This window comes from Xiphophorus maculatus, chromosome 1, assembly GCF_002775205.1.
Source record: "Xiphophorus maculatus strain JP 163 A chromosome 1, X_maculatus-5.0-male, whole genome shotgun sequence".
NCBI classification, from domain to species: domain Eukaryota; kingdom Metazoa; phylum Chordata; class Actinopteri; order Cyprinodontiformes; family Poeciliidae; genus Xiphophorus; species Xiphophorus maculatus.
In genome coordinates, this window is record NC_036443.1 from 25,267,370 (window position 1) to 25,291,833 (window position 24,464).

General features: G+C 38.1%; 2 protein-coding genes across 4 annotated transcripts; both read right to left on the bottom strand.

The window, feature by feature from the left end:
- Nucleotides 1-4,842: 4,842 nt before the first annotated feature.
- Nucleotides 4,843-7,280, bottom strand: c1h6orf226 (chromosome 1 C6orf226 homolog). The gene is made up of 2 exons (XM_023341673.1): nt 6,964-7,280; nt 4,843-5,744 (listed from the first exon to the last, which is right to left on the bottom strand). Exons 1-2 carry the CDS (start codon nt 7,197-7,199, stop codon nt 5,462-5,464), a joined length of 519 nt encoding a protein of 172 aa, XP_023197441.1. The 5' UTR covers nt 7,200-7,280; the 3' UTR covers nt 4,843-5,461.
- Nucleotides 4,843-24,070, bottom strand: LOC102217083. 3 transcript variants are annotated; one of them, XM_023341661.1, is made up of 10 exons: nt 23,317-24,070; nt 21,897-22,121; nt 19,288-19,446; nt 16,120-16,191; nt 14,497-15,555; nt 13,692-13,799; nt 12,433-12,482; nt 10,613-11,702; nt 9,512-9,685; nt 4,843-5,595 (listed from the first exon to the last, which is right to left on the bottom strand). In XM_023341661.1, exons 1-9 carry the CDS (start codon nt 23,947-23,949, stop codon nt 9,530-9,532), a joined length of 3,552 nt encoding a protein of 1,183 aa, XP_023197429.1. In that variant the 5' UTR covers nt 23,950-24,070; the 3' UTR covers nt 4,843-5,595; nt 9,512-9,529. The 3 variants fall into 3 exon arrangements, with proteins under 3 accessions (XP_023197429.1, XP_023197435.1, XP_023197423.1); XM_023341667.1 differs by lacking the exon at nt 4,843-5,595 and having other exon boundaries at nt 9,273-9,685; nt 19,306-19,446; XM_023341655.1 differs by lacking the exon at nt 4,843-5,595 and having other exon boundaries at nt 9,273-9,685.
- Nucleotides 24,071-24,464: the final 394 nt, after the last annotated feature.

Below are 24,464 nucleotides of genomic sequence, written 5' to 3' on the forward strand. Positions count from 1 at the left end.
AGCAGGAATGCATCTGAAAGCTGCAGTGGCTCTCAGAACTGTTAAAATGCCAGGCTGTGGTGATGAAATGTTGTTACAGTTTTGGCATGTGACTTACAGTCTGCACATTTTCTCGTTGAAGCAAATTTGATTCAGTTTCAGCACTAAGTCTTCCTGGGTTCATTATAGTGGATGTGATCAACCTGAAATCCAGTTCAGGTTTTTTCACTACGGCTGGGCGACGTAGAATTTTATCCTGATATTTGATATGTTCTACAATGATGAAAATTATGATTAAAAGAAGAAATATATTTCTTCTTTTTTTGGGTAACTGTATGGCTGTGACTGCATGTTACAGCCTTCACTGCTCTAGAAAAAATCATTCCCATTTGAAACTGGCTTATATTTAGTGATATAAAGTGTGATTTATATCATTAATCTACACACAGTAACTGCATGTAATCATATTTTTACATTTACTGATATATATTGATGCTCTCGTTGAACAAACAACTGGAGAAAAAGTTAAAAATAACTTTTCAGATTATACCTGTTATTTACTTTTCCTTCTAGCACATTGTTTGTTTTCAGTTTAACTTTACAGGATTAAATAACTTAAACTGATTTATTGTAGTTTCATTTTTAGCATCCGATAAACCTGCCATTTTATTTTATTTTTTTTATAAACATCTCACCAGTATCCCCCCGTTTTCTGTCCCGGTTTGGTTTTAATCCAGTGTGAAGGACGACCTAAAGAACCACTGCACTCACTTTGTGGCGCAGGCCTCGCTCTCTACCTCAACCCTGACTTTAAATCAGCAGTTTCAGTTTGTTTAGTTTTTATATATCAATATATATGTAATGAAAATGAAATTTGTTGACTTTCTGGTTTTTCTGTGTAACTCATTTTATTAATCCCAGCGTGGAGCCACGTTTTCTCTTAAAACAATCTCATATTTGTTGCATTTTTACTTACATTTTTGTGTTTTTCAAGGACTTTTTGTTGTGTATGCAAAAATGAACTGTGACTGTTAACAATATTTTAGTTGTAGAGTTTTGCTGCAGTAAATATCTAAAGTAGGAACTGAGCTTAAAGTACTGTATCAACGGTTTTCTTACTTAACCAGTTGAGCCACATAATTGTGTTGAAATAAATACAAAATGCAGAATAAAAGCTAAATATGAGTGTAGCTTTGAAATAATACACATAGCTTTGAGGTGTAATATGCAGCTTATTCAATAAAAAGCATAAATTAGATTGTAAATGGTTAAAATTCCAGTTAACTGATGGAAAAAAGCAAATAAGGAAACAATTTTATCAAATTCTTTAAAGATAGATCATCAGAAATGTGGAAAATTATTGACCTTTCTCCACCTCTACATGTTACAATTTACATACATCTGAATCAACATTCAGCCTGGTTAATTTTTAAATCATGTAAATTTTGCAAGATTTAGTTCAATAAAAAACATGTTATCATTTTTACCCTATTAGTATTCTTTAAGGTAAACAAATAAAAAACGGTTTCTCTTCGGTTTGATAAAAAGAGACAGAAAATAATTACATAAAATATGCAGTGAAAATAATGAAAGCCTTAAATTTGATACTTGAAATGCTTGATTGATGTGTTTTGGAAAATAATCTGCTAAAAGTCAATCCTTGATTTAAAACTTGAATTTTTCCACCAGTTTAACTCTCATAGTGACATATTTTAAGATTTTACAATAATCGTTTCAATTTCTGAATATGACGCGATTCTACACTCTAGCTTTCTAGATTTTAAAAAAAGGTTTTTAAAAGATTTTGGATATTTTAGTGGAAAACTGTATGTTTCATAAGCAATGAGGGAATAAAATTGTTTTCTATTTCGTCAGTTTGCTAAAAGCTTTTTTAGCATCTGGACAAACTCAGATCAGCTCCATTTGAAAATCTGCAAAACCTCGACGTGTCAAAACATTTCGAATATGATAAAATACATACACATTGATGTTTTTGTTTCCTGAAACTCTAAAAACTAAAAATAAAACCAGGACTATCAATAGTAAGTGTGAAGTTTAAACCAGACCCAGTTGATGAATTATATGTAAACTTTGGCTTTTTTGTAATCTTCAAATTTGGTCTGTGCCGATTTGAAAATTTGCACTGGATGAATATCATTATTCATCCAACACACACAAAAACACCAATAAGATGGAAATTAATATTAGCACATTTTTAGTTATCAGACCAATACCATTGTGCTGATATATTTTGCATCTCTACTTTAATTAAATGTACTTTTACCCATTATTACCTAAAAGCAAATGTTTGGGTTTTTTTTTTACTATTTTTATAGGAACATTTTTATTTGTACAATATATCAGCACCAGCAGATGTTAGTATTTTGTCAAAATGTATGTATAAGTAAAACTGGGCTGATGGTAACAACTAATCTTGTTGCTTTTCATCCATGTTTTTGTTTGGTCATGTTACCATGATAGTGATGCAGCAAAGCATTATGGGATGAGAAGCAATATACACTGCAAAAACACAAAATCTTACCTAGTATTTTTCTCCTACATCTTACTGAAAAGATACTTGTAAGTTAGTTTTCTCTTATTTGAAGTATAGTACAATATTAGTACTAGAAACTAGACCAAAATCACTGGGTAGGATTTTGTGTTTTTGCAGTGTGGTTTCTGTGGTTACTTTTACACAGTGTCAAAAGTGTAGAGAAACGTAATTTGTCATATCTGTAAATATCAGTTATCAGCCATAAGAGCAGATATAAGCCCAAACTTTCATATCGATTATCCTAGATGACAGAAAAAGGAATAAAGTCTCAAATTTCAAAACATTTTTGTTATCCAGATCTCAAAAATAATCAAATTATTGTCAATACTTTTGTCTGTTAGCTAAATGATGTTGCGGCCAAAAACCTGACATGGAAAGTTTCATTTTATGCTCCAGGAAAACCATCTAAGTCATGCATTGTCATCAGGATTTATGTTGTTTTATTTTAAACTCTGAACATAAGTTCAGAGTTTAAAATAAGCTCTGAACTCCTAAACTTACAAAAATAACCTGTGGGCTTAAATCAGATTTTTTTGTTGTTGTTGTTTTTGGTCACATTACATGTTACATGCTATCTACTGTAATGGTGCATAATCAGGAAGTGGGTCTGTGTCATTTCATGTGTTTGACAAACATTTCAGTGTGTTCCGGATGCATGAGAGGATGCACTGAAATGACACGCTTACCTCGCTCTTCGTATGATGGTGCTGCACTCATGGTGCTGATGTTTTTTTATGTACTTTTAGTTTTGTCCCTTAGGAGACTCAGTTTTAACATCACCTCAGTTAAGCTGGGTTTCTCAGTAGCGTGTCGACTGTTCAGTTGTTTGTTTTAAAGTAACGTAGGAAAAAAAAAAACAACGCTAGTTGATTCTCATGTGAAACAATAAATAAATCTGTGGGATTCATCATAGAAGGTGTGGTTTTGTTATTTATTTACCTTTCTGTTTGCTGTTAAGTCCTAAAAGCCAGATTATAACATTTATTGTTCATCCATAAGTATGAAATTCTCTCTGATGGTTTCACTGGTTTTTAAAACAATATTAGGAGAACATGTAACTGTAAATGACACACAAAGTGAGATTAACTTTGTAAAATCCTGACTTGACGACTGACCTCACCTTAAACCAGCTTTTTGGTTTTTGAAGATTTAATTTCTGAAAAATCAGGATTTTTTTTTTTCCACCAACTTGGGTTTCCATAGTTCAGTGATGTCAGCACGCCCGAACAAGAATAGTATTACCAGTATTACAAGTACCAGTAATATACTAGTATTATAGTATTACAAGTCATAATATTACCAGAATAAAGTATTAATTTGATGAGAATACAAAAATTAAAATGAGGAATGTTGAGCATCTTGTGAAGTTATACTTTGGTTTGGTTTATTCAGTCTATTCTGAAGAAAACCGCAGGGACTGATGTGATGCTCACATCAGATCCTGTTGACTCCATCTTAAAATTGCATATTTTTTCTGCAAATATCATGACTATATTCTCGTAATTAGAATTAAAAATATGATTGTCACAAGTCTGAACCGGAAGTGATCCGCGCCATCTTAGTAGGTAAGCATGGAGCAAGGAATATGACTTCATGGTTTCAAGACAAACAAACAGAAAGTATCTTGACATTTTTGATCAATGTGCAAGAGAAAGATATATCAACAAAATCGCTGCTGAGACAAATAATGGAAACTTGTTAGACGATGTGGACAAGCTGCCTCCGATCTCTTACTATGACGTAGTTCACTATTTAGTGAACACAGAGTGCTATACCATGGAGGAGTTAAGCCTGAAATCTTTGGACGCATACAGGCAAAGTTTCAACTGATTTATAAAGGACGTACGAACTCTTCATATGAATAACAAGGTTCTGGTGACTGGCAGAGTAAGTGCATGTAGTAACACAAAGCTAGGCTAAATGTCCGTCTTAGCTAGCAGAAAAAAGCTACATTAGCTATGCTCGTTTTGCTAGTTTGGCGGTAAGTACTACAATATCGTTGATATTTATCTTAGTATTACACAGAGGTGCGTAGAGTACTCAAATTGTAATCGAGTAATAGTTGTAATATACTTGTATTGTTCATAAATTAGATAGGAGCGAGGCGTAAGTCTGTGGCTTGTTGACTGTTGTCATAGCAACTCCATAGCAACTGTCATGGCAGTCACTGTATCCACTAAGATGGCTGTCGGCTACAAAGTTTCCGAAAACGTGACGACATATGGAAACTACAGAAAATATTTTTCTGTCGTTTATTTTTTTATATTAGGAGGCAAGAAAAAATATCAGTTAAAACAAGAAATTGGATCTGGTAAGAAAAAATCGGACATTTTATTTTTTAGCCATATCACCTCATCTAGATTTTGTATAAAATGTACAAAGTTGAACTTTTATGTTTATTACATGAGCACACAGATTGGGACAACAAAATGACACAATTTCTAACTTAACTACTTGCAGTTTCTGTTACAGAGTGCATCATTCATGGCACAGATTATAGCTGGAGCAGTTTCACAACAAAATAATGTTCTCAGATGCCTGCATAAAGTCTGCATAAATTTACAGGACCAGACGGATGAGCATGAACATTTCTTTTATCTTTAGATCAGTGTTTTCTTCTTCCCAAGTTTTATTTTTAGAAAATTGACACACAAAAAAGAGGAAAAGACTGAAAACTGAAAGTTCAGGCATTATACAAAACCTCACTGAAGGACATGTAAGTCAATGTAAAACTGACTAAAGCGTAAAAAATAATAAATTAACAACTTAATTTCTTAGTCTTACCACAAAAAAATGGCTAGACTGTTGATTCCACAGCATCCGACAGATTAACACTGTTAGGATTTCTTACTTGGTAAAACCTTTTTGGAGTTCATGTAATTTTTTCAGCCATTTAAATCTTACACTGGTTTTTAAGTGGAAGTTCAGTTATGATGGTGTAGTTTCCCACGGTTTCTGCACTCTTTGCATCTGAGACGGAGTGGGACTCTGGTTGCTGGGCTGGACGTCCGGCTTCGTCACTCCTGGCACTTCTTTTCCTTCTTGAACCAGCTGCATCACCTCTGCAAAAGAAAGCTGCTTCGTTTCTCCGTCTGCAGACGTTTCTGTTTCATTTGAATCTGGATTTGACTGAGCAGTTTGGTCCTGCTGGTTGTTACAAGACAGAGAGATCCACTGTTTGTAGCTTTGCTGATCTATTGGTTCCACAAACCTGAAGACGGACATAAAGGAGGGATTTAAAAAAGAAAAATGCCACAGTTAAAGGAGAATTAATTTAAACAAATACTACTTATGGTTGCTAACATCTAATGTAGCAAAATAAAACAGAATAAACATTATGAATAGCTATAAAAACAAATGTTTGAGACTAATTATGGTATTTTAGATTCCCAGTTTGATCAGCAGCTCAAGCCTACCGGACCATAAAATCCCAGAACTATTGGATCCTTAATAACACAAAAATATTTTATTTAACACCAGAACATGCTGGCTTTGCAAAACAAACTTTTCAATAATTCATTTATGATATTTCATATTTAGTAGAGAAAAGAATATGGAATCAACCAAGACTAGTAGATAACATCACAATTAGGGGTACATTGATCTTATTTTCTTACGATTATTTTTTATAGTTGGTATGTTAGGGAGAGTTTTCCATTTTATCAGATTTTTTTCTTCAATTGCTCTTTCCTTTTTTATTGATGTGTTGTTCTGCTGCATATCTGATTAACAGTTTTGTGTTATTTTTGATCAACCTTCTTGTCTCCTTTTTTCAGTTAAATTCAAAAATGCTTTATTAATACAAAAGGGAAATCTAATATGGTTTTAACGCAGAACCCTTTGATTAAAGACTGTAATATTTCCTGGATGACTATCAGTTGTTGGCTGGCACTTCTAATCCACCTCATTTGCTTTTGCTGCTCCTCTTTAAATATCTTGTCTGGATGTATGGTGAAAGAGAGAAATGTTGCAAGATATCTTAAGATTTTTTTCCACCTGTTTTAAAAGGTATATTTTGCTGTTTCTGATCAAGTACGATTTTTTTCTCCTGTTTTACATCCTTCTATTTTATCACTTATGTTTATTTCTTCTTCTTTCATGTATCCGTTACAGCTTTCCATCATATCTTCAATCCATTTATTTGACTATTTTATTTTTGCCTCAAACAAGTAAAAAAAAAAAGAAAAGAATAATGATTGCGATTTTTTAATTGTAACGTTTATCTTTATTCATTTGCAGACGACGCAAGCCATATTTATACTTTAAAATGTATAAAATGTGTAGCTTAGAATCACTTTAACAAAATAAACAGAAAGATTAAGCATCTCCATAATCTAATAAACACTGCAGGTGTACTAGCAGCTTTAAGGAAAACAAAATAAGTTAATAAATATGAGGATGGATATGTGGGTAAACACAACAGAGTTGACCTGTTATAGAAGAACAACTTCAGTTTTAGCAGCTCGGTTTGGTCTCTGTAGTTTAAAGTCTTCAGGCCGTCGACAAAACGCTCATCTGCCTCGAAATTATAGGAGTCAAACCGGGAAAATACGGACTCCATGTTTACTTTAGCTTCATTAATATATATGTATATATACAAAAGCTTCACCTGGTGAACACAAACAGAAAACTTCCTGATGACCAATGCGCCGAAGAAGGTCTTCATCTGATTTAAACCGCACTGCTTCCGCTGCAGCGACACCGATGGTGAGATGTGGTACTGCACCGAAACTCAATGCATAACTGAGGGAGAAGATTTGGGACCTCTCGTCCCCTTGGTACAGTCATCTCCACTCACAGCGTTTCAATACAGATTTAGTTAAATCTGCATTGCTAAAATGTTTTAGAGAATAAACCAAGCTTAAAGATGAAAAATGATTAAACTCGATCCTTGAATCATACTATAATGTATAAGATTAGTGTTAGTCCTTTTACAAAGTAAACTTGCCACCTACTTTAAATCTTAAATTTGACACAATTTAAAATATTGAGATTAATTTATGCTGAAACTGTTCATGTGATATTATTAAAATTCTTAGTAAATAAACATATTATTTGTTTTCCAGAATATCAGATGTGAAACATCCTTAGTGATAAGAGGTTAAAGAAATAATTATGTTGATTAAGTTTAATTTGTGAATTCACTGTAATACAGACCACACTACAAGAGATCTTTTCTGCCAGCAGCCATCACTGTCTACAATAACTCTTCGAAGACTTTGAATTAATGAGTTACAACAATATTTAATTTCCTTTCGGGATCAATAAAGTATTTCTGAATTTGAATTTTTTTTAAAAATTAAAAAGTCATTTGTAGTTTTCCTTCCACTGCACACATATGTTTGCTATAAAATATGTTCAAGTTACTAGTTGCAATGTGTTACCATTATATTATAAAAACTACTGCAGACTACTTTAGATTACTGGCTTGGATTCATCTTTCTGCAGTGATTTGTTAAAAAAACAAACCAATAGTTACTATATGGGTTAGAAAGTATTTGTCTTTTTTAATCATTGTAGTAGCTCCTCACACTGTTGTGTTTAATGAAAAGCAGATATTTCAGCATGTTTTGTTTGAAATCGTAGATCTTAAGCACGTGTGGTTGAGCGGAAATCTGACCCCCGTGTGATTGTGCGCTTCAGTGCTGGCGCCATCGTTGGCCGCAGCCGACCAGCTGTTGAGTGAGGGGGGTAAGTGTTTGAGCAGATCGGTCTGAGGGAGAGTCAGAAATTCATATCCGACCTGCTTGTTGTTTTTCCCCATCACTGAAAGCAAAGAGTCAAACAGATAAAGAGGCAGGAGGAGAGGAGGGTGGTGACCTCAACAAGTGAGGAAATCTCATCCTATTAACTTCTCAGAAGGTGACGTTTCCTTTTAGGAGCGTGTGGCGTAAACAGTCAGCAGACGTCCTGTAAAGACTGGGAGGTAATCAGACTTTTGAAGGTTAAAGACGACCCATTATGCAAAATTCACATTTTGTGTGTTTCTGTACTTCTGTTTGGATCTCAACTTCTTCTAAAGAAAAAAGGTTTAAAAAGAAAAACACACACACTTTTTGTTTTTTGGTGTCTGGAAAGTGAGCCGTTTCAAAAACCTCCCAAATGCCAAGTCAAATTCAATGGGCATTGCTCCGTTACCTAGCAACCCAAGCAAAGCCCAGTCCGTCACCTGGCAACTCAAGCAAAGTTCCAGCATGTTTGGTCAGCTGGTTTTACCTGTGTATGGGCTGTACAATGGCTGCTGGAAAAGGGAAATATTTTATTGTTGACTTACCATTCAGAAACCACTTGCTGCATTCTTGTTGGTTGTGCACGAGGCTCTAATAATGCTGTTCAAAGATGTTCGGCTGTATAATTGGGCATCCGTTTGCAGCCATTTTCACATGCGAGTGTCAATGCTATTTGTTTTTAAAGTGAACAAGATGCCCTTAAGTACACTGTACAAAAAAAATTCTCTAATTTACGGTAAAATACCAGCAGCTATGGTTGCCAGAATTTTACAGAATAAATACGGTAAAAATCTGTGTTTATACGGTGAAATTCTTGCAGCCACAGCTGTCGGTAATTCACTATAAATTTAAAAAAAAAAAATTGCAGCACATTCTGAAAGGAAATCAAAATAGGCAGAACTGACCAAACTAAAATCTCATTATTTAATAATTATTTTGTGTAAAAAATGTAATTAACATGTTTTGTATATCGCGTATCTATCCCAACTCGTGCAAGGAAGCATAATAGGTCACGGTCTGAACAAAAATTTATTGAATAGAATTTAGAAAATACAAAAATTAATTAAAAGATAAGTAAATGCAGTCACTTATAAAAAGAGATGAGCATTCAGATTGCACCAACAGTTTGCTCAGAGCTCTCCTAAACACTCCACACAAAACAGATTTTGCCTTTTAAAACAGCTGTACAGTAACTATGAAAACCCTCCTACACTGTTCTTATCTGGCATTTTCTAATCTAAAAAAGCACCATATATTTTCGGTCTTCTCAGCCACAGCTGGAGTCTGCAGCAGGTCCCACTGGCGCCGAGTATCTGTGTCGCTGGAGTTTGGGCGGGATGGACGTCGGCCTCTGATTCTGACGAGACGGACGAGCGAAGCAGAAGGTCAGAGTGCTGCTGGAGCTGCAGTCGTAGTTTCCATCCTGGTCAGACAGAATAAAGGAAAGAAGTTCCAAATAAAAAAAAATTACAACAAAAAAACAGTATTTTGTAATTTAAATGGTTTCTAAATTACCATCACAAAAAGCGTCAAAAGGAGCTACACCTTCTTGTGATGGTAATTTAAAAACAACATATTCCACTTTGTCAATATTTATTAAACAAACATGAAGCCAGAATGGAAATAGAGTAGAGTTCTGCTTTGGTTGCTAGGTAACGGGGCCAGGCAAGGCTGGGGTTGCTAGGTAACGGCACATTGCCTGTCCAATGCGACTCAAGGTTTTTGAAACAGCTTGTTTTCCACATAGCTAAAAACATTAAATTATTGTAAAAACCAGTTAAGTGTTTCTTAAGCGCTTGGGCTGTTTTTAGAAGCAGTTGAGAACCAAATAAAAGTATTAAAAACACGGAAAATGTGAATTTTGCGTAATAAATTCACTGTAGCTGTTAGTTTCAGTGGCTATGTTATTTTGATAATGATTTAAGTAAATTAAAACAAAAGCTTTTTAAAGTCTGAAACCTACAGTTAAGTGTTTTATGCCAACCCTAATTTATGAGGAATTATTCGGCCGCTGTTTTAGTGTTATAGATTCTAAAGTGCTCCACAAATATGAAACCTTTGAGTTTCAAAACTCAGAAATTTTCTTGTTTTTCTCTAGAAAATTTCTGAGATTAATCTTAAAATTTCTGAGGTTTTTTTATCCACATTTGCCCTACTAAGTCCAAATAAATAGAAGCTGTAAAACACAATTGTGAAACAAGATGATTGCATTGGATGTGCTGAAATCCACACCCTTAATGTAACAAAAATTCAGATTTTGAAAAATGTTATCTTCAAAAACCAAAAGAAATTGATGAAACCTATTTATCGCCCAGCCCCGCCGGAGGTGGTACGATGTTTCTTTCCTCACCTCTGTTGCGGCCGCGCTCTGACTGTTTCTGGCTCTCTGGTTCATGCTGCCTCCCTTCTCCTCTCTCTCTCTCTGCTTAATGAACCTCTGGTTGACGATCCGGGTCACGCTGTCGTTCCTCTGCAGCGGTCTGGTCGGCGCCCGCTCCAGGTTCTTCAGCCCGCTCTTCGTCTTCTGGCCCGACCCCGCAGAGGCTCTGTCCGTCCGGCCGCTCACCCGGCGCAGGAACTCGGTCACCAAGCCGCATCGGTTTGCGCTGGTAGATCTGGTGGGCAGCTTGGAGGGGCTCTGGTTCTGGGCTGGGTTTGATCTGGTACCAGTTTGCCGAGTCCAGGTGAGGCCGTTTGTGCTCTGCTGCGACGGGTGCCACAAACCTCGATCTCTGGAGCCGGAGGACGACAAAGATGAGCTCAAACTGGGGGGTGAGGAAGGAGATGAGGAATGTCTGCGAAACGGTTTGGGGGAGGAAGTGGAGCTCCTTCGACCTGCTAACCCGTCCAGCGAGGTGGAGATGTGCTGGGAGCGAGCGGAAACCAGCGAGGAGCCGCTTCTCAACCCCTGAGTCTCATCTGTCTGCTGGCCAACGCTCACCATCTGCGGCTTCGTGTGGGTCTGTGTACCTGAGCAGGCTACGTCCACCCAGCGGCCTGCTATCCTCCCTTTCTTCTCCGGAGAGCCGGCGTGAACCGTCTGCCTCCAGCCGGCCGTGATCTCCTTCATGTCGTCGCTCAGGTTAGCGGAGGACCCCAGGCAGAGCTGAGAGAAGGATGTCGGCGGCGTGCACCAGGGAGACGAGGTTTCCACGGATGCCCGGTCTGCAGCGGGGCTTTGCTTCAGCTGAGCCAGCTGGACTCTGCGGGCCGACGGGGGGCTGTAGTAGATACGGAAAGTTGTCTTCTCTGGGGCGGTGTGGCTGCGCTCCGTCGACATCTGTTCAAAATTGAGACCAGGGAAGCTGAGAGGCATGATTAGGTGGTCCCATGTCTTAACCGGATCGTCTCGGTCCAGCTGGGCCGCCTCCTGGCTCAGGTAGCACCAGTTCTTCCTTCGTGGGCCGCGTGGGGAAAACAGCTGTCGAAGTCTGCAGATACTGTGGAAGCAGCAAGCGAAAAATGAAACAATTAATCGGACAAATCGCGATTAATTGATTATTTACAGACATGTTGCATGTTATTGTTTACATCTGGAAACTGCGCACACGCGAACAATGTCGAAGGGCAAAAAGGCTCCTCTTCTTCTTGGCATCCGTAGCTGCGCAACAAAATGAAACCTGGAGATGTAGGTATTATTTATTTAGTGCAGTGTGCCGCTGCAAAGGGAAAATAACCGTTGAAGAATAACTCAAAACCATTCCTGTTCTTCTCATCTCTCACTCTGTGTCTCGTTGCCATAGCAACTGACTGACAACAGCTCCACTAATGTGTCATTATTCAACACCAAAAAACACGCAAACGTTTCCCACACAAAGAACAGAATATTCAGTCTGTTACAGTTTTAGGTTTGATGTTTATTTTACGATTATTAATAAGTGATTGTCTGAACACACAGGTGATTGATTAGCTAATTTAAACTCCTGCTCTACCTATAATCAGTAACGGAGTTGCTGTTTAGGTCGCCTTTTTTTTTAACTGAACCAAAACGCATTGAATTTTGCACCACTTCTACATCTTATGGTTGTAAAAGTCAAGCTAGCATAACTGACCCACTTCCCTCTCTGTCACCATTTTTTATTATTAAAACTTTTTCCTGACCTTGTTATCTAGTTGTCGTAGTTTTTACCATTGCTAGCAAAGCATTACAAACAAAAGGAAAACACCGACCTGCGATCTTCAACATGTTGCCCATCATGGAAAACGGCACCAACGGAAAGCTGAGCAAAGAAAGAGAAAGCAAATTAAACAAATAAAGCAAATTAATGCTTCATCTGAACTGTTGATTTTTTAGCTAAATTCCAACTGAATGCAGATCTATTGCTCATGTTAGCCACTTAAAGTCTCCAATTCCCTCAAATGGGAATAAGGTTTTGCCTTATTCAGGGCTATTTTGCATTTTTTTACTCAATTTATTTGTCCAGCACCACTTTACAGAATTATAACCTCAATATACTTTATAAATCTGATACAAAATGTATAAGCAAATCTGTCCAATTCTATAAATGCATGAATATACAGTCCAATACGAAGCTAGTTACGACACAAGGAAGTCAAACCGGCAGTGGTGGGCACCACTAACTAGGAAGCTAGTTGTGCTAAAGGCAAAGCTAAATATCAACATAGAATTTAGCGGATGGTAATGCTAAAGCGCTAACTTTAAAGACTAAAACTAAAGCACAAATTTAGTTTGCTAATTATTATTTAAATGTACTATGTCTTTAGATATAGTATTTATGTTAATATTTTGTTTTGTTTTGTATATAATTGACCACATGTATGAGCAGCCATTCTGGAGACCCACCAGTTATGAGTTCAGACTCTCCATGTGGTTCCCTGGGAAATTAGCTTAATGAGTAATTTCTTAGTAATAAAAGTTTTTTGTTAATATTTGTCAATAACCAGGCTGGCTCTTGAAGTCTACAAACCCCATTTTCTGTGTTTCTGGATCCTCCCTGATAGTGCAGCCCGTAATCACGAATCCGACTTAAACGAATCTAAAAGCAATAATGGTGATAAGTCACATTATCAGCATGTTATCCTGCTGAAGTTGAAGCTGAAACGCTGCCACATAAAGCTGCTGGCATGCCTTTAGAGTCTTTTCATCACTGCAGACTAAATGTTCTCAGAAAGAGGGAAAAAATAAATAATAAAATGCAATTTTTGAAGCTATAGATGCTTAATATAAAAATCAGGTGTGAACAGCAAAGCAGAAAAGCTCCATTTGGAGAATTTTCCTGCATATAGTTTGTATATCTGAACACGTCTGTCCCGGTTGGCTGCAGCTCCTACAAGAGATTACCCTAAATACTTTGGCATGAGTCTTCTCATGAAGCAGGCAGAGAGACAGAGATCATGGGGAGGACTTCCCACTGTGTCAGACAGCCTCACACTCAGCGGGAGGATTGGAGTCTGAGCGGCACCGTTACCTCGGCTGCCTCCTCACACGCAGCCGACTTCGCCTTGCTGTCATCTCGAAGCTCGGCGCTGAGGTCCTGCAGCAACCCGAGCAGCGCTGACAGGGTTTTATCTCTACACTGGGGATAAAAACAGAAAACGAGACGTTCTTAACCAAGCTTGGAAAAAAAAAAAACATGCAATAATTGACAACTTTTCACTTTGCCATGCTGCAAAGGAAAGTGAAAATATGTAAGTAGTAAAATCTGAAACAAACCACGGAGACCAAGGAACACTTAAGACTCTGGAGAAAGTTGTGTAGACATTTAATGTAGAGTAACTTAAAAAATAATACCTCAAGTAGGGCTGCACCTAGTCAATTATTTTACTAATCATTCAGACGATTAACTGAATTAAGAAAACTGGATTTCTCATTTGACCACTTGAACTTAACCCTAGAAATACATTAAAAATGCAAATAAGCAAATAATTCAATTAATTTTTCAAATAACTAATAGACATTTCATTGCCTAAAATGAAATAAAATAGCGTTCTTTAAGTGAACGCTTGATCATTTGTAGCAAAGAATGCATCTGCAGCTAAAAAACATGTGAAAAGCTCAGGTGTTAGAAATTAATTTATCATAAATACAGTGTAGAGCTGAGAGTATTCTTTGATTAGCCAGTAAATAAATGGATAGAAATAGTTAGAACTCCTCAAGTGGCATTGTTTCAGCTTCACCTGCAGAAAAATCTGTAGAATGTGCCGTTTTAAAAAAATAATCTGATAAATCAATTAATCCACAGGTTTGAATATTTCATCTGTTTTCCATTGTACCTCTTTTCCTTCCAGATTGGTTCCTCTGACGTTGCACCACTGATGAAGGATCCACAGAATATGCAACGACAGCTGCAGCTTCGGATCCCTCCGGCCGTCCACGACTTCCCCTTGCTTCGCTTTCTGTTTCGCCTGCATGCTGCAGACTTCTTCCACATGCAACTCCTTCAAACGTTCGTAGTTTGCCGAGAGAAAAGAGGAAAAATCCCAAGCGAGTCCCTCCTTCTGAGGGTCCTTTTCGTCGCCCCTGAGGAGAGCATCCATCTTCTCGATGAAGGCCAGCAGCATGGCCTGCAGGAGCTCCAGCGTCTCCGTTAGATGTCGCTGTGCCTGGACGGTTGGGGTCACGTCCATCGGAGATGTGAGGGAAAACGACGAAGGGGAGCTGTGCCCGTTTCTGGGCGGCACCGACAGAACCTGAATGGCTGAAGATAAAATGCAGGCATGATCTCTGAGAGCAAGCAGAAACTCGTAGTCTTTGGCGGCCATCTCTTTAAGCGTAGCACTAGCTGTCTGGTTAGCGTCTCTCTCCTGGCTGGATGGAGACTCCTGCTCTCCGCCCACCGGACCTTCCCGACCTTTGCTGATCTGCTTGTCCGTCTGCGATTGGCTGCAGAGCGACTCTCCCCCTGCGTTCCCTTGTCCTTCCTCTGGTTTCTCTCTCTGGTTCTTCATTTCTCCATCTTTAATTGCTGCAGTCAGCGATGGATTCTCATCAGCAGTGTCTTCCTCTCCTCCTGTTTTCTCCCTGAGGTCACACATCTCCGCTCGCAGGCCGCGGTTCTCCACCTCCAGCTCGACGATGCGGCGGCTCAGGAGCGTGGCCTCTTCTTCCACCAGTTTCAAATGAACTTTGACCTCTGCTTCCCTGCCATGGGCAGAGCTGTGTTTGCCCTCAGGCAGCGGGAGGATGTCTACGTCTCCGTACGTCGACTGGTATCGGGCCAGTTCCTCTCGCATGGCCTCGCTGTCTGACACCAGCTTGGTCAGCTTCTTGCACATGAGAGCCAACTCTTCTTTGGCAAAGTGGAGTTGGCACTTCAGGTCAGTGCTGTCCTCCTTCAACGAGACAATCAGAGACGACAGAAGTGAAACAGAAGTGATCCGCGCCATCTTGGTAGGCAAAAACAGTGCAAAGCATAGTGGACCCATGTGAGTAAGTACATTTTAACAAACACATTGGTTACATGTCCCTATTAGCTTTCAGATAAAAGCTACATTAGCTAAGCTAATTTTGCTAGTTCCACAGTAAGGACTGTAGTAAATAGCACTGATATTTATTCTTGTTTTATACAGAGGTGTAATTGAGTAATACTTGTAATATACGTCTATTGTTTATAATTTGGATCGAAATGAGGCAAGAGCTAGTTCTAATCTTGTGGCTTGCTGTCATAGCAACTGTCATGCCAGTTATGGTACCTACCAAGATGGCTGTCAGCTACAAAGTTGACATCACTTGAGATCTATGTATAATTTAGCTTAGTTCAAAGCTGGTGGCTGGATTACTGTTGTCATAGCAACTCAATAGCAACTGCCTACCAAGATGGCTGTCAGTTACAAGGTTCACAGAAGTGCGATGTCTCATGAGAACTAAGTATTGAAAGTTTCAGAAGAAGAAAATACCTCAATCTGCTGAGAAAGTCGCTTCTCTGCCTTGCTGACCGTTGATCGGATGCTTCTCCTTTTCAACGTGCTCTGAGAAAGAAAAGAAACGCTTCAGTTGAGATTTTCAGCAGAAACTTTTAAGTCATCCTGATACTTCACTGAACCTACAGGCATCGTAGCTTAATTACTTTACTGATTTTTTGATTTTAGAAACTAAGATCAATTAAATTCTAATTCAAAAATACTTTATTGATCACAAAAGGAAATTAAATGTTGTAAGTCATGAATGAATTCAAATTCTTCAAAGAGTTATTGTAGCTACTGATGACTGTTGGCAGGAAAAAGTTAGTATTGACTTACTGAGTAAATTAATTTCTTAAAATCTTACCAAATATTTTAGGTCTAGTTTCTGGTGCAAATTTCTTAGTGCATTTGAAATAAGACAAAATAACTTAAAAGTAACTTCTCAGTGAGATATAAGAGCTTTTTCTAAGTCAATAATTCCTTAATATTGATGAAAAAAAATACTAGTTCCACTTGATTTTTTTAAACTTTTAACCACGTCATGTGTGAAACAACAGCAGATTCAGTTCCTGAAATGTTTGTTCTCCTTCACTTCTCTCTGCAATGTGTCAGGGGTCTGCAACCTTTAAAATACAGAGATTTCTGCCCTCAAATAAAACTTGTTTAGAGCCACAAGCGTAGCATGATGTTTCAGAAATAGACAACTTGTAATTTTTGATGAATATTTTACAGTAGGAAATTTGTTATTTGTGCGAAGTCGCTATTTTATTTCTATTTTTAGGTGATGAAAGAGAGAAAATTAAAAAAATAAAATCTCTGAATTACGACTTTGATGTCAGAATTCATATTTTTTTCTCTCAGAATTCTGACTTTTAATCTAATTATTTCTGTATTAAAATGCAATAAAAAATAGAAAAACTGCCAAACTTTTCTTTATTCTTTCATTATTTCCAGCCAAAGATTATGAAGAGCCGTTGTGGAAGTCGCAGAGAGCGACTTGCGGTTCCAGAGCCACAGGTTGCAGACCCCTGGATTAGGTAATTTAAGTGGATTTCACTGCTGGGATCAAAGAGACTAGCGGCTGTCTCAGAGCCAAAGTGCTGAATCCAGGATTAAACCGAACACATGTCACCGTCCTCCAAGATGGTCGAGGGATCTAAATGGGTAAAACTCAGCCTAACGGTTCAGTGCTGGAGAATCGTCAACGTTTGATGGAGGTTCTGGGTCAGTGCATGCGGGCACCGACGCCTTTCTGGATGCCATAATACGTCCTGATCCAGATTTAGCCCAGCTTATTGTAAGCAGAACGGCAGAAAGTCACAGAGGGTCTATTTTTGTAATCTCTGTGCCTTTTTTTCTGTCATCTCAGGCGACTGTGTCAGCTGTGCTCAGGGTTCTGGCCCAAGCATACCAACGGGCTGCTTCACCCATCCCCGGCACCAAGCAGCTGCCGCCCAGCCCTCCTCTCATATCACTGAGGGTCGCCTTACCCAGGGATGAGGGGACAGCTGGCTGGATGGGTGCAGCGGTGGTGGGTAACGGAGAGGATGATGCCTGACCACAAAAATGGACGTTTATTACAGCTGAAAGCTTTACTTTCATCTACTGCAGTGGTGCCCAAAGTCGGTTCTCGATGGCCGGCACCCTGCATGTTTTAGTTCTCTCCCTGGTTTAACGCACCTGAATCCAATGATGGCTCGTTAGAAGGCCTAAGAAGAACATTGACATGCTGAAAAGGTTGTTACTACCACCAGAGAGAGAACTAAAGCGTGCAGGATGCCGGCCCTCAAGGACAGACTTTGGGCATCCCTGATCTAATGTATATCTGGAAACTATAAATCAATCACCAATGTCAGACAGGGGTGGGCTGAGTAAGGAGTAAGAATAGCCCTACTGTTTTACCAGAACAGCCTTTATGACAATATTATATTGTATAAAATAGAGCGAGAGTGAATGGAAGCAGCTGAAAGTCTCACTTTTCTACAAGCAGAGGTCAAAATACCCAAAAAATGCATTCAAGTAAGAGTAGCACTACTTTAACATATTCTACTTAAGTAAAAGTAAAAGATAACCGTCCAAGGAAATATTTAAGTTAAAGTAAAAAAGTATTTGGTAAAAAGGTGACTCATGTACTGAGCAACTTATGTATAAATTTAAATGAAAATATTTCATGTAAACAACATACATACAAAATCTTGCCAAGTATGTTTGGTCTAGTTTCTAGTGTAAACACCTTAGTACACTTGAAATAAGACAAAACTAACTTATAAGTAACTTTTTATCAAGATATATGAGCTTGTTTTAAGTTAATTTAATATTTCTTTAAAAACAAATAAAGTACTAGTTACTGGCAGATTATTTCAGTTCTAGCAAGACATTGTTTCCATCTTATAAATGAAAACATTTTCTGGTGAAACTAGTACTTTTTCATCGGTATGAAGGAATTCTTTACTTGAATCAAGCTCTTATATCTGGCTGTCAGTTTTGTCTTATTTCAAGTATGTCAACATATTTGCAATCAAAACTAGACCAAGAATACTTGGTAAGATTTTGTGTTTTTAAAGTGCAATCAAATGTAGCAGCTTGTTTTAATTATCATTTCTTAAAGTTGTAGTATGTAAATTTTATTTAAAAAAAAAAGATTTGTATATATTCGTTAAAACTCTCACCATGTTTTGACAGTTTGTTATGCAACAGATAATCTGCAAAACAATGCATCTCCTCCGCCCTCTCTCGGTACATAGCTTGTCATGACTGCTAGCCTAGTTAAGTACAGATGACTCTGGATAAACGGTTTTCCTGTAATGGCAACTTGTTTCTCCGCCACTAGCACATTTAGCAGCGACTACATGACGTTGACTGACAGCGTCATAAAAGTTACAACCTGCAGCTTTAACTGTCGGAAAATCTGTATTTTTTTCACCAATGCGCTCCTCGGGTTTCCATACTTCAGAGCGATCTGAGTACGTCCATGGCGGCCATCTTGTTTGACGAAATCTGCCTCATAACCTACTGTCACTCCATGGCAATACTTTTAGCCAATATATATATATAAACATTTTTTAATTAAAAGTTATATGCTCTATGTTTAAGCAAATTTATTTTCGAAATGTCACGTTGCGCAATTTTATGGTTAAACTGGTGACTTTTAATAAAAGTCACCTCTCTGGCTTTTTCCACCTCACTCTGCAGGACCTGCTTGGCGACCTCCAGCTCCTGCGTTTTCTCACGCAGCATCTCGTTTTCCCACTCCAGCTGGGAGTTTTTCTTCTGCACCGCCTCCAGCTCGTTGTAGAGGCGGAGGGAGACGCTCTTCGCAACCTGGGAGCGAAACGAAAAGATGGTTAGCAACAGCTCTTACGTCATATCCTGTGTAACAACTGTGACCGTAGGGGGCGCTGTTGCAGTTTTTCCACCACACTTTGCCATACTTACAGCACGTATCATATTTTAAAAATATTTGGCATTTAGTCAATACTAACTATTTAAACCAAACTGTTTCTGCTAAGTCTCTCCTTCCTTTGAATAATAAAATGTAACGTTATAGTATTAGTGATCCGATAGTTATTTTTTACTCTTTGGAGGAAGGAGAGAGGCAGCAGAAACAGTTTGGTTTAAATATTTTGTATTTTACTATAAGTTACAGTCAGAAATGAACAAGGTACCCAGAAATTGTACTCAAGTAAGAGTAGAATTATTTCAACATACTTTTTACTCAAGTAAAAGTAAAAATAGTATTTGGTTAAAAAAAAGTCTACTCAAGTACAGAGTAACTGATCAAATTATGAAGAATCATTTCATATTTAAAAATTACATAATCAGATGGACCAGAATATAAAGTTAAGTGGAAATTTTAGTATTTTAAGGGTGAAAATAACAGTAATTTATATAAGTAACTAAAAAAATAACAAAATCTGGTAAATATATATTTTTCCCCAATCAGTTTCTTTCAATAAAAAACTTACAAAACTTTAACAAAAACTGCAGGTGTGTGTCTGTCTGGTGAAGTTTTGGTTAAAACAATGTTAAAACTAATTTTACTTAAGTAAGAGTAGAGATACTTCATGATAAAATTACTCAAGTAAAAGTGAAAAGTGCAGTGTAGTAAAAATTCTCCTAAAAGTAAATTTTTTCCAAAACGATACTCAAGTAAATGTAATTAAGTAGATGTAACTAGTTACTACTAGTTACACTGTGGTTACAATATATGATAAGTCATAATATTAGCGGTCAGATGTTACTGATGATTCTTTGTTTGGATTTTTTTATTCCCCCCCGGCCCCATAAAGCTTATGTTTTTGACGAAGCACAGTGTTGAAATGCAACAGCGTCACAATATGCAGTGGTAACAGAATCTGGTGTAACACCGGCAACTCCAGTGAGGGAAAAAGCAGAGTGGATTGCTTCCACTCTGCAGTAGTGTCGTTATTTTTAATGAGCTCGTGCAGCGCGGTTTCTGCAGCAGCTGGTCTTGGCTGACACACTTTACAAGGAAATTCTTGTGACGGGAATTCTCCATTTGAGTGAATGCAGAGGGGGAGTCAGAGTCAGGTCAGGCACCGCACTGAAAACATTCAACAACAGTCGCTACACTTTCATGTTTCTGGTAGATGGGAGAGCAAGTCAGCGCCTAATTACAATTCTGTATGTTAAAAATATAAACAGGATGCATGAGAAGGCTGTTTTAGTCTAATGACATGACTGTGGTCCTGGTGAGCAGCGGGAACGACTTTATATCAGCACAAACATCCATGAATCAGGCTACAGTCAACTGATTGAGCTCTTCCAGTCAGTATGAGCAAGTATGCAGAATAAAAGCAATAACAGGAGAAAAGGTTTTGAAAGTCAATTTGATGATTCACGCAGAAAAAGTTTGAGCTTTTACTGTTGGTTTAGTTAGTTTTTAGATCCGTAACTAACAATTATTCTGATGATTAATCGGATAAATCATTGGCATATTCTGCAGATGTTTTATTTAAAGTTCCAGCATGTAACATTTATGAAAATATGTTTGTTTTTTTTACATATTTGTTAAAACTGTCACCATAACAGTTTAACATGAGACAGATAATCTGTGAAGATTGATCTCCTGAACATCTACGTTGAGCTACTATTACTGTCTGAAGAAATGTAACGCTCTCGGCCACAAACAACCAATCAGAGCCAGGAGGCGGGTCTTAGCGCTGCCAATCAACTTCATGCACGTTCTGTTAAACTTGCTAATGGCAGAAAAACAACTTACTATTACAGAAAAACCATTTATCCACCGTCAGGTAAATATCTTTAGCAGAAAGAAGGAGGGAGAGTACACAGGAGTGATTGACAGCACTAAGAACCGCCTCCTAGCTCTGATTGGTTGTTTCTAGTTTGTACTGGGAGAAGGCAAAGCACCTTGATTTTTTCACAGATCTGTTGATTATTTTTTGAATTAACCAAATAATAGCAAAAGATGCTTAATAGGAGATTATTTTGCAGAATTAGAACCAGGGGAAGCTAAAACTGCCACTTGAGGAGTTTTGGAGAGAATGTATTTACAAAAACAGGGGTTTTATTTATATTTTAATTAAAAATGTTTATGTTTTTTACAGGTTTGGCTTCATTACTGCTCTCACTTTGTTGGGGTTTTTTTAGCAAATGGCCTTTCTTATGAGTCTTTGAACGCCAGTTAGTGACTAATCAATAACTATATTAGTAGACGGTTATTTCAATAATTGATTAACCACAATTAATCACAATTAATCACTTCAGACTGATTCCTGCTGGGTTCAGACCTTTATGTCGTGCTCCAGGCTTCGGACCAGCTCCCCGTCCACCTGCCCCGTCTGAGCCACCCGGATGCTGCGCCGCTCGGCCTTGCGGAGGCGATACTGCAGGATGCGACACGTCTTCTTGGCCTGCTCCAGCTGCAGCCGCAGCTCCTGCAGCTGGTACACCTCTTCCTCCTGGAACATGTCGCGCATCTCCAGCATCTCGCACCGAAGCTCCTCCACCTCATCCTGCGGCAAACAACACAGCCGGTCTGATTCAGGGAAAATAAAGGGGCTTTTTTGAAAAAAATCTGTTTTTTGGTCAAGTTTCAAGCATAAATCAATTAACTGCATGGTAAATGAAAATAAATGTAACAATTTCCATTTGCATAGTTTATGATTTTTCTTTTTTCTTTCTTTCTACCAAATACTGGATGACAAAATTCTTCAGTCTGGTGCTTTGGTTTCAACCAGCTCCTTTTTCTGAAGGGCAATTTTGTTTCCAAAGACTTCATAATTAATTTTATTTGTTGTTTTGATTTATTTATTTTAGATATTTAAAATGTCTTCCAGTTCCAGTGTTAATTATTCATTAGAAATTAAAGTTCATTGATCTTAAATTATGTACTTGCATTATTGTGCTATTATCATTATAGTACACAAAACAACAATATTATTGTTTATTAAAATAACTTCTAGGAACATTTTAGGTCCAGCAAAATGTATTCTAGTGACAGAACTAGTTTGAAGATATGTTTTTTTATTCTCAATGTCTAAAGAAAGGAAGGAGTTTAAGATTCATATTTTCATTTTGCTTTTTACGTAAATACAAGGTTTTCTAACAAAAAATAAGAAGAAATAATTATTAAATAATGAAGTTTATTATACATTCAATCTTTACTTAGAAGTTATGTTGTTCAAGTTTTAACTTAAAAATAACAATAATTGAAGGTTTCCCACCAACCCTGACCACAAGATCCAACATTTTTATGGAGAATAAACAAATTAACAGTAAAACCTGACGTTTCATTGCCATTTATTTAGAAGAAAATATGCCAATAACTTCATCTTTATTGGTTTTTAGATATTGTGATCAATAGTTGAGTTGTGACGTGTGAGAGAGGACGACCGAAATGCCAAAATTAGAATTTACTTGCCACACATGTACATTGAAATGAAAGGAAACACCAAAAATAGTGCAAACAATTTAAGATATACAAAAAAGAGAAACTTAGTGATGTGATATATATATATATATATATATATATATATAGCCATTAAATTTTAAGCAGAGTTACTTTCGCAAAATAATACTGGAAATCTGAAGTTTGTGGAGAATAAACTAACTCAAAGATGCTCCAAATTTGCTAATTAAGTTATTCCAAACGAAAATCAGCAAAGGGAATTAAAAACATTATAAATAGCGCACTGAGCTCCGACTTACTTTCAGATACTCGTTCTCTGACCTCAAGTCTTCAATCTCCCTCTGCAGCTCCTCGGTTGTCTCCCCCGTCAGGAGATCCATGAAGGCTGTTTTACCCGAACCGAGTCCCGCTGCCGCCGCCGCATCAGGCTGGAGTGCGCAGTTATCTGCCGCAGATTTTGCGCAGCACGGCGCGTCCTGGCGCGTCCCCCCGCTGTCCGGGCTCTCATAAGCTCTGCCGTCGATCCAGCTTAACTCGTTATCGCTGCTCGGAGAGTCGCGCTTGTTGCCCTCCGAGGCGCAGTCGGAGACCTCCGAGCTGCTGTCCGAGGAGGACTGCTTCCCGGAGGGGCAGCCGGAGTCTTTGCTCAGATCCTCCGAGGCGTTGCTGGCGTCCGACAGCTTCCTCTGCGCGCCGGGGCTCCGGTGGCTCTCCGCGGGGAATCCAGAGGGTTTCCCCGCTTGCTTTCTCTGCGGTCCGGCTGGTTTCATGTCTGCTTTACTCTCCCACTGACCGGACTGTGTGTCCTCTTCACCTGTCAGTCTCTTCTTCTTCTTCTGGACCAAAAGCTGCTGCTGCTGCTGCTGCTGCTGCGTCCTGGACTGCTTCTGACTGCGGAGCGCAGACTTTGCGCTTTTATCGTCTTTAGTCATTCTCTTCTTCTAGTTTTTAAACAATATTTTTCGGGGTGAAAATACCATATTTCAGTGTTATAACTCAAAATTCACTGCTGGAGGATGTTTGGCCAAGAGCTCTGCGTCTCCAAGACTGAAACTTTTCCACCGCGCGTAAAGACAGAAATAAATCGTGTTGGGGGAAATGACTTCCGGTTACATTGCAAAATAAAACGGTGCACGGTGATTATTGGTTCTTCCCATCATTTTTAGTCACTATTCTCAACATTCTTTGCGGCAAAAACAAATGACTCAATATCTGAGTCATGACTCCACATGTTCATATCCTGGTAAAGGGTTTGGAAATGTAATCTCTGAATAGTTTTAAGGATAATCCAAACGTTTTCAGTATTGGTAATCCTCTCTTTTGTCTTTATAGTTGAGAAAATTTTCTATTTTAACAGAGTTTTGTTTTCTGGACTCATTTCCTGTTAAAATAAGGTTGCATGTTCAGCCTCTTTTAGAAAATGTTTGTGTTATTAAAAAACAAACAA

Excerpts from the sequence above, each read along its gene's own strand:
- LOC102217083 (XM_023341661.1), bottom strand. The coding sequence starts at position 23,949 with ATGACTAAAGACGATAAAAGCGCAAAGTCTGCGCTCCGCAGTCAGAAG. Across the intron at positions 19,447-21,896 it reads GCCTGGAGCACGACATAAAG|GTTGCGAAGAGCGTCTCCCT; the intron begins GTCTGAACCCAG and ends TTTCGCTCCCAG. Across the intron at positions 13,800-14,496 it reads CCAATCTGGAAGGAAAAGAG|TGTAGAGATAAAACCCTGTC; the intron begins GTACAATGGAAA and ends TTTTATCCCCAG.
- c1h6orf226 (XM_023341673.1), bottom strand. The coding sequence starts at position 7,199 with ATGAAGACCTTCTTCGGCGCATTGGTCATCAGGAAGTTTTCTGTTTGT. Across the intron at positions 5,745-6,963 it reads AAGTTGTTCTTCTATAACAG|GTTTGTGGAACCAATAGATC; the intron begins GTCAACTCTGTT and ends GTCCGTCTTCAG.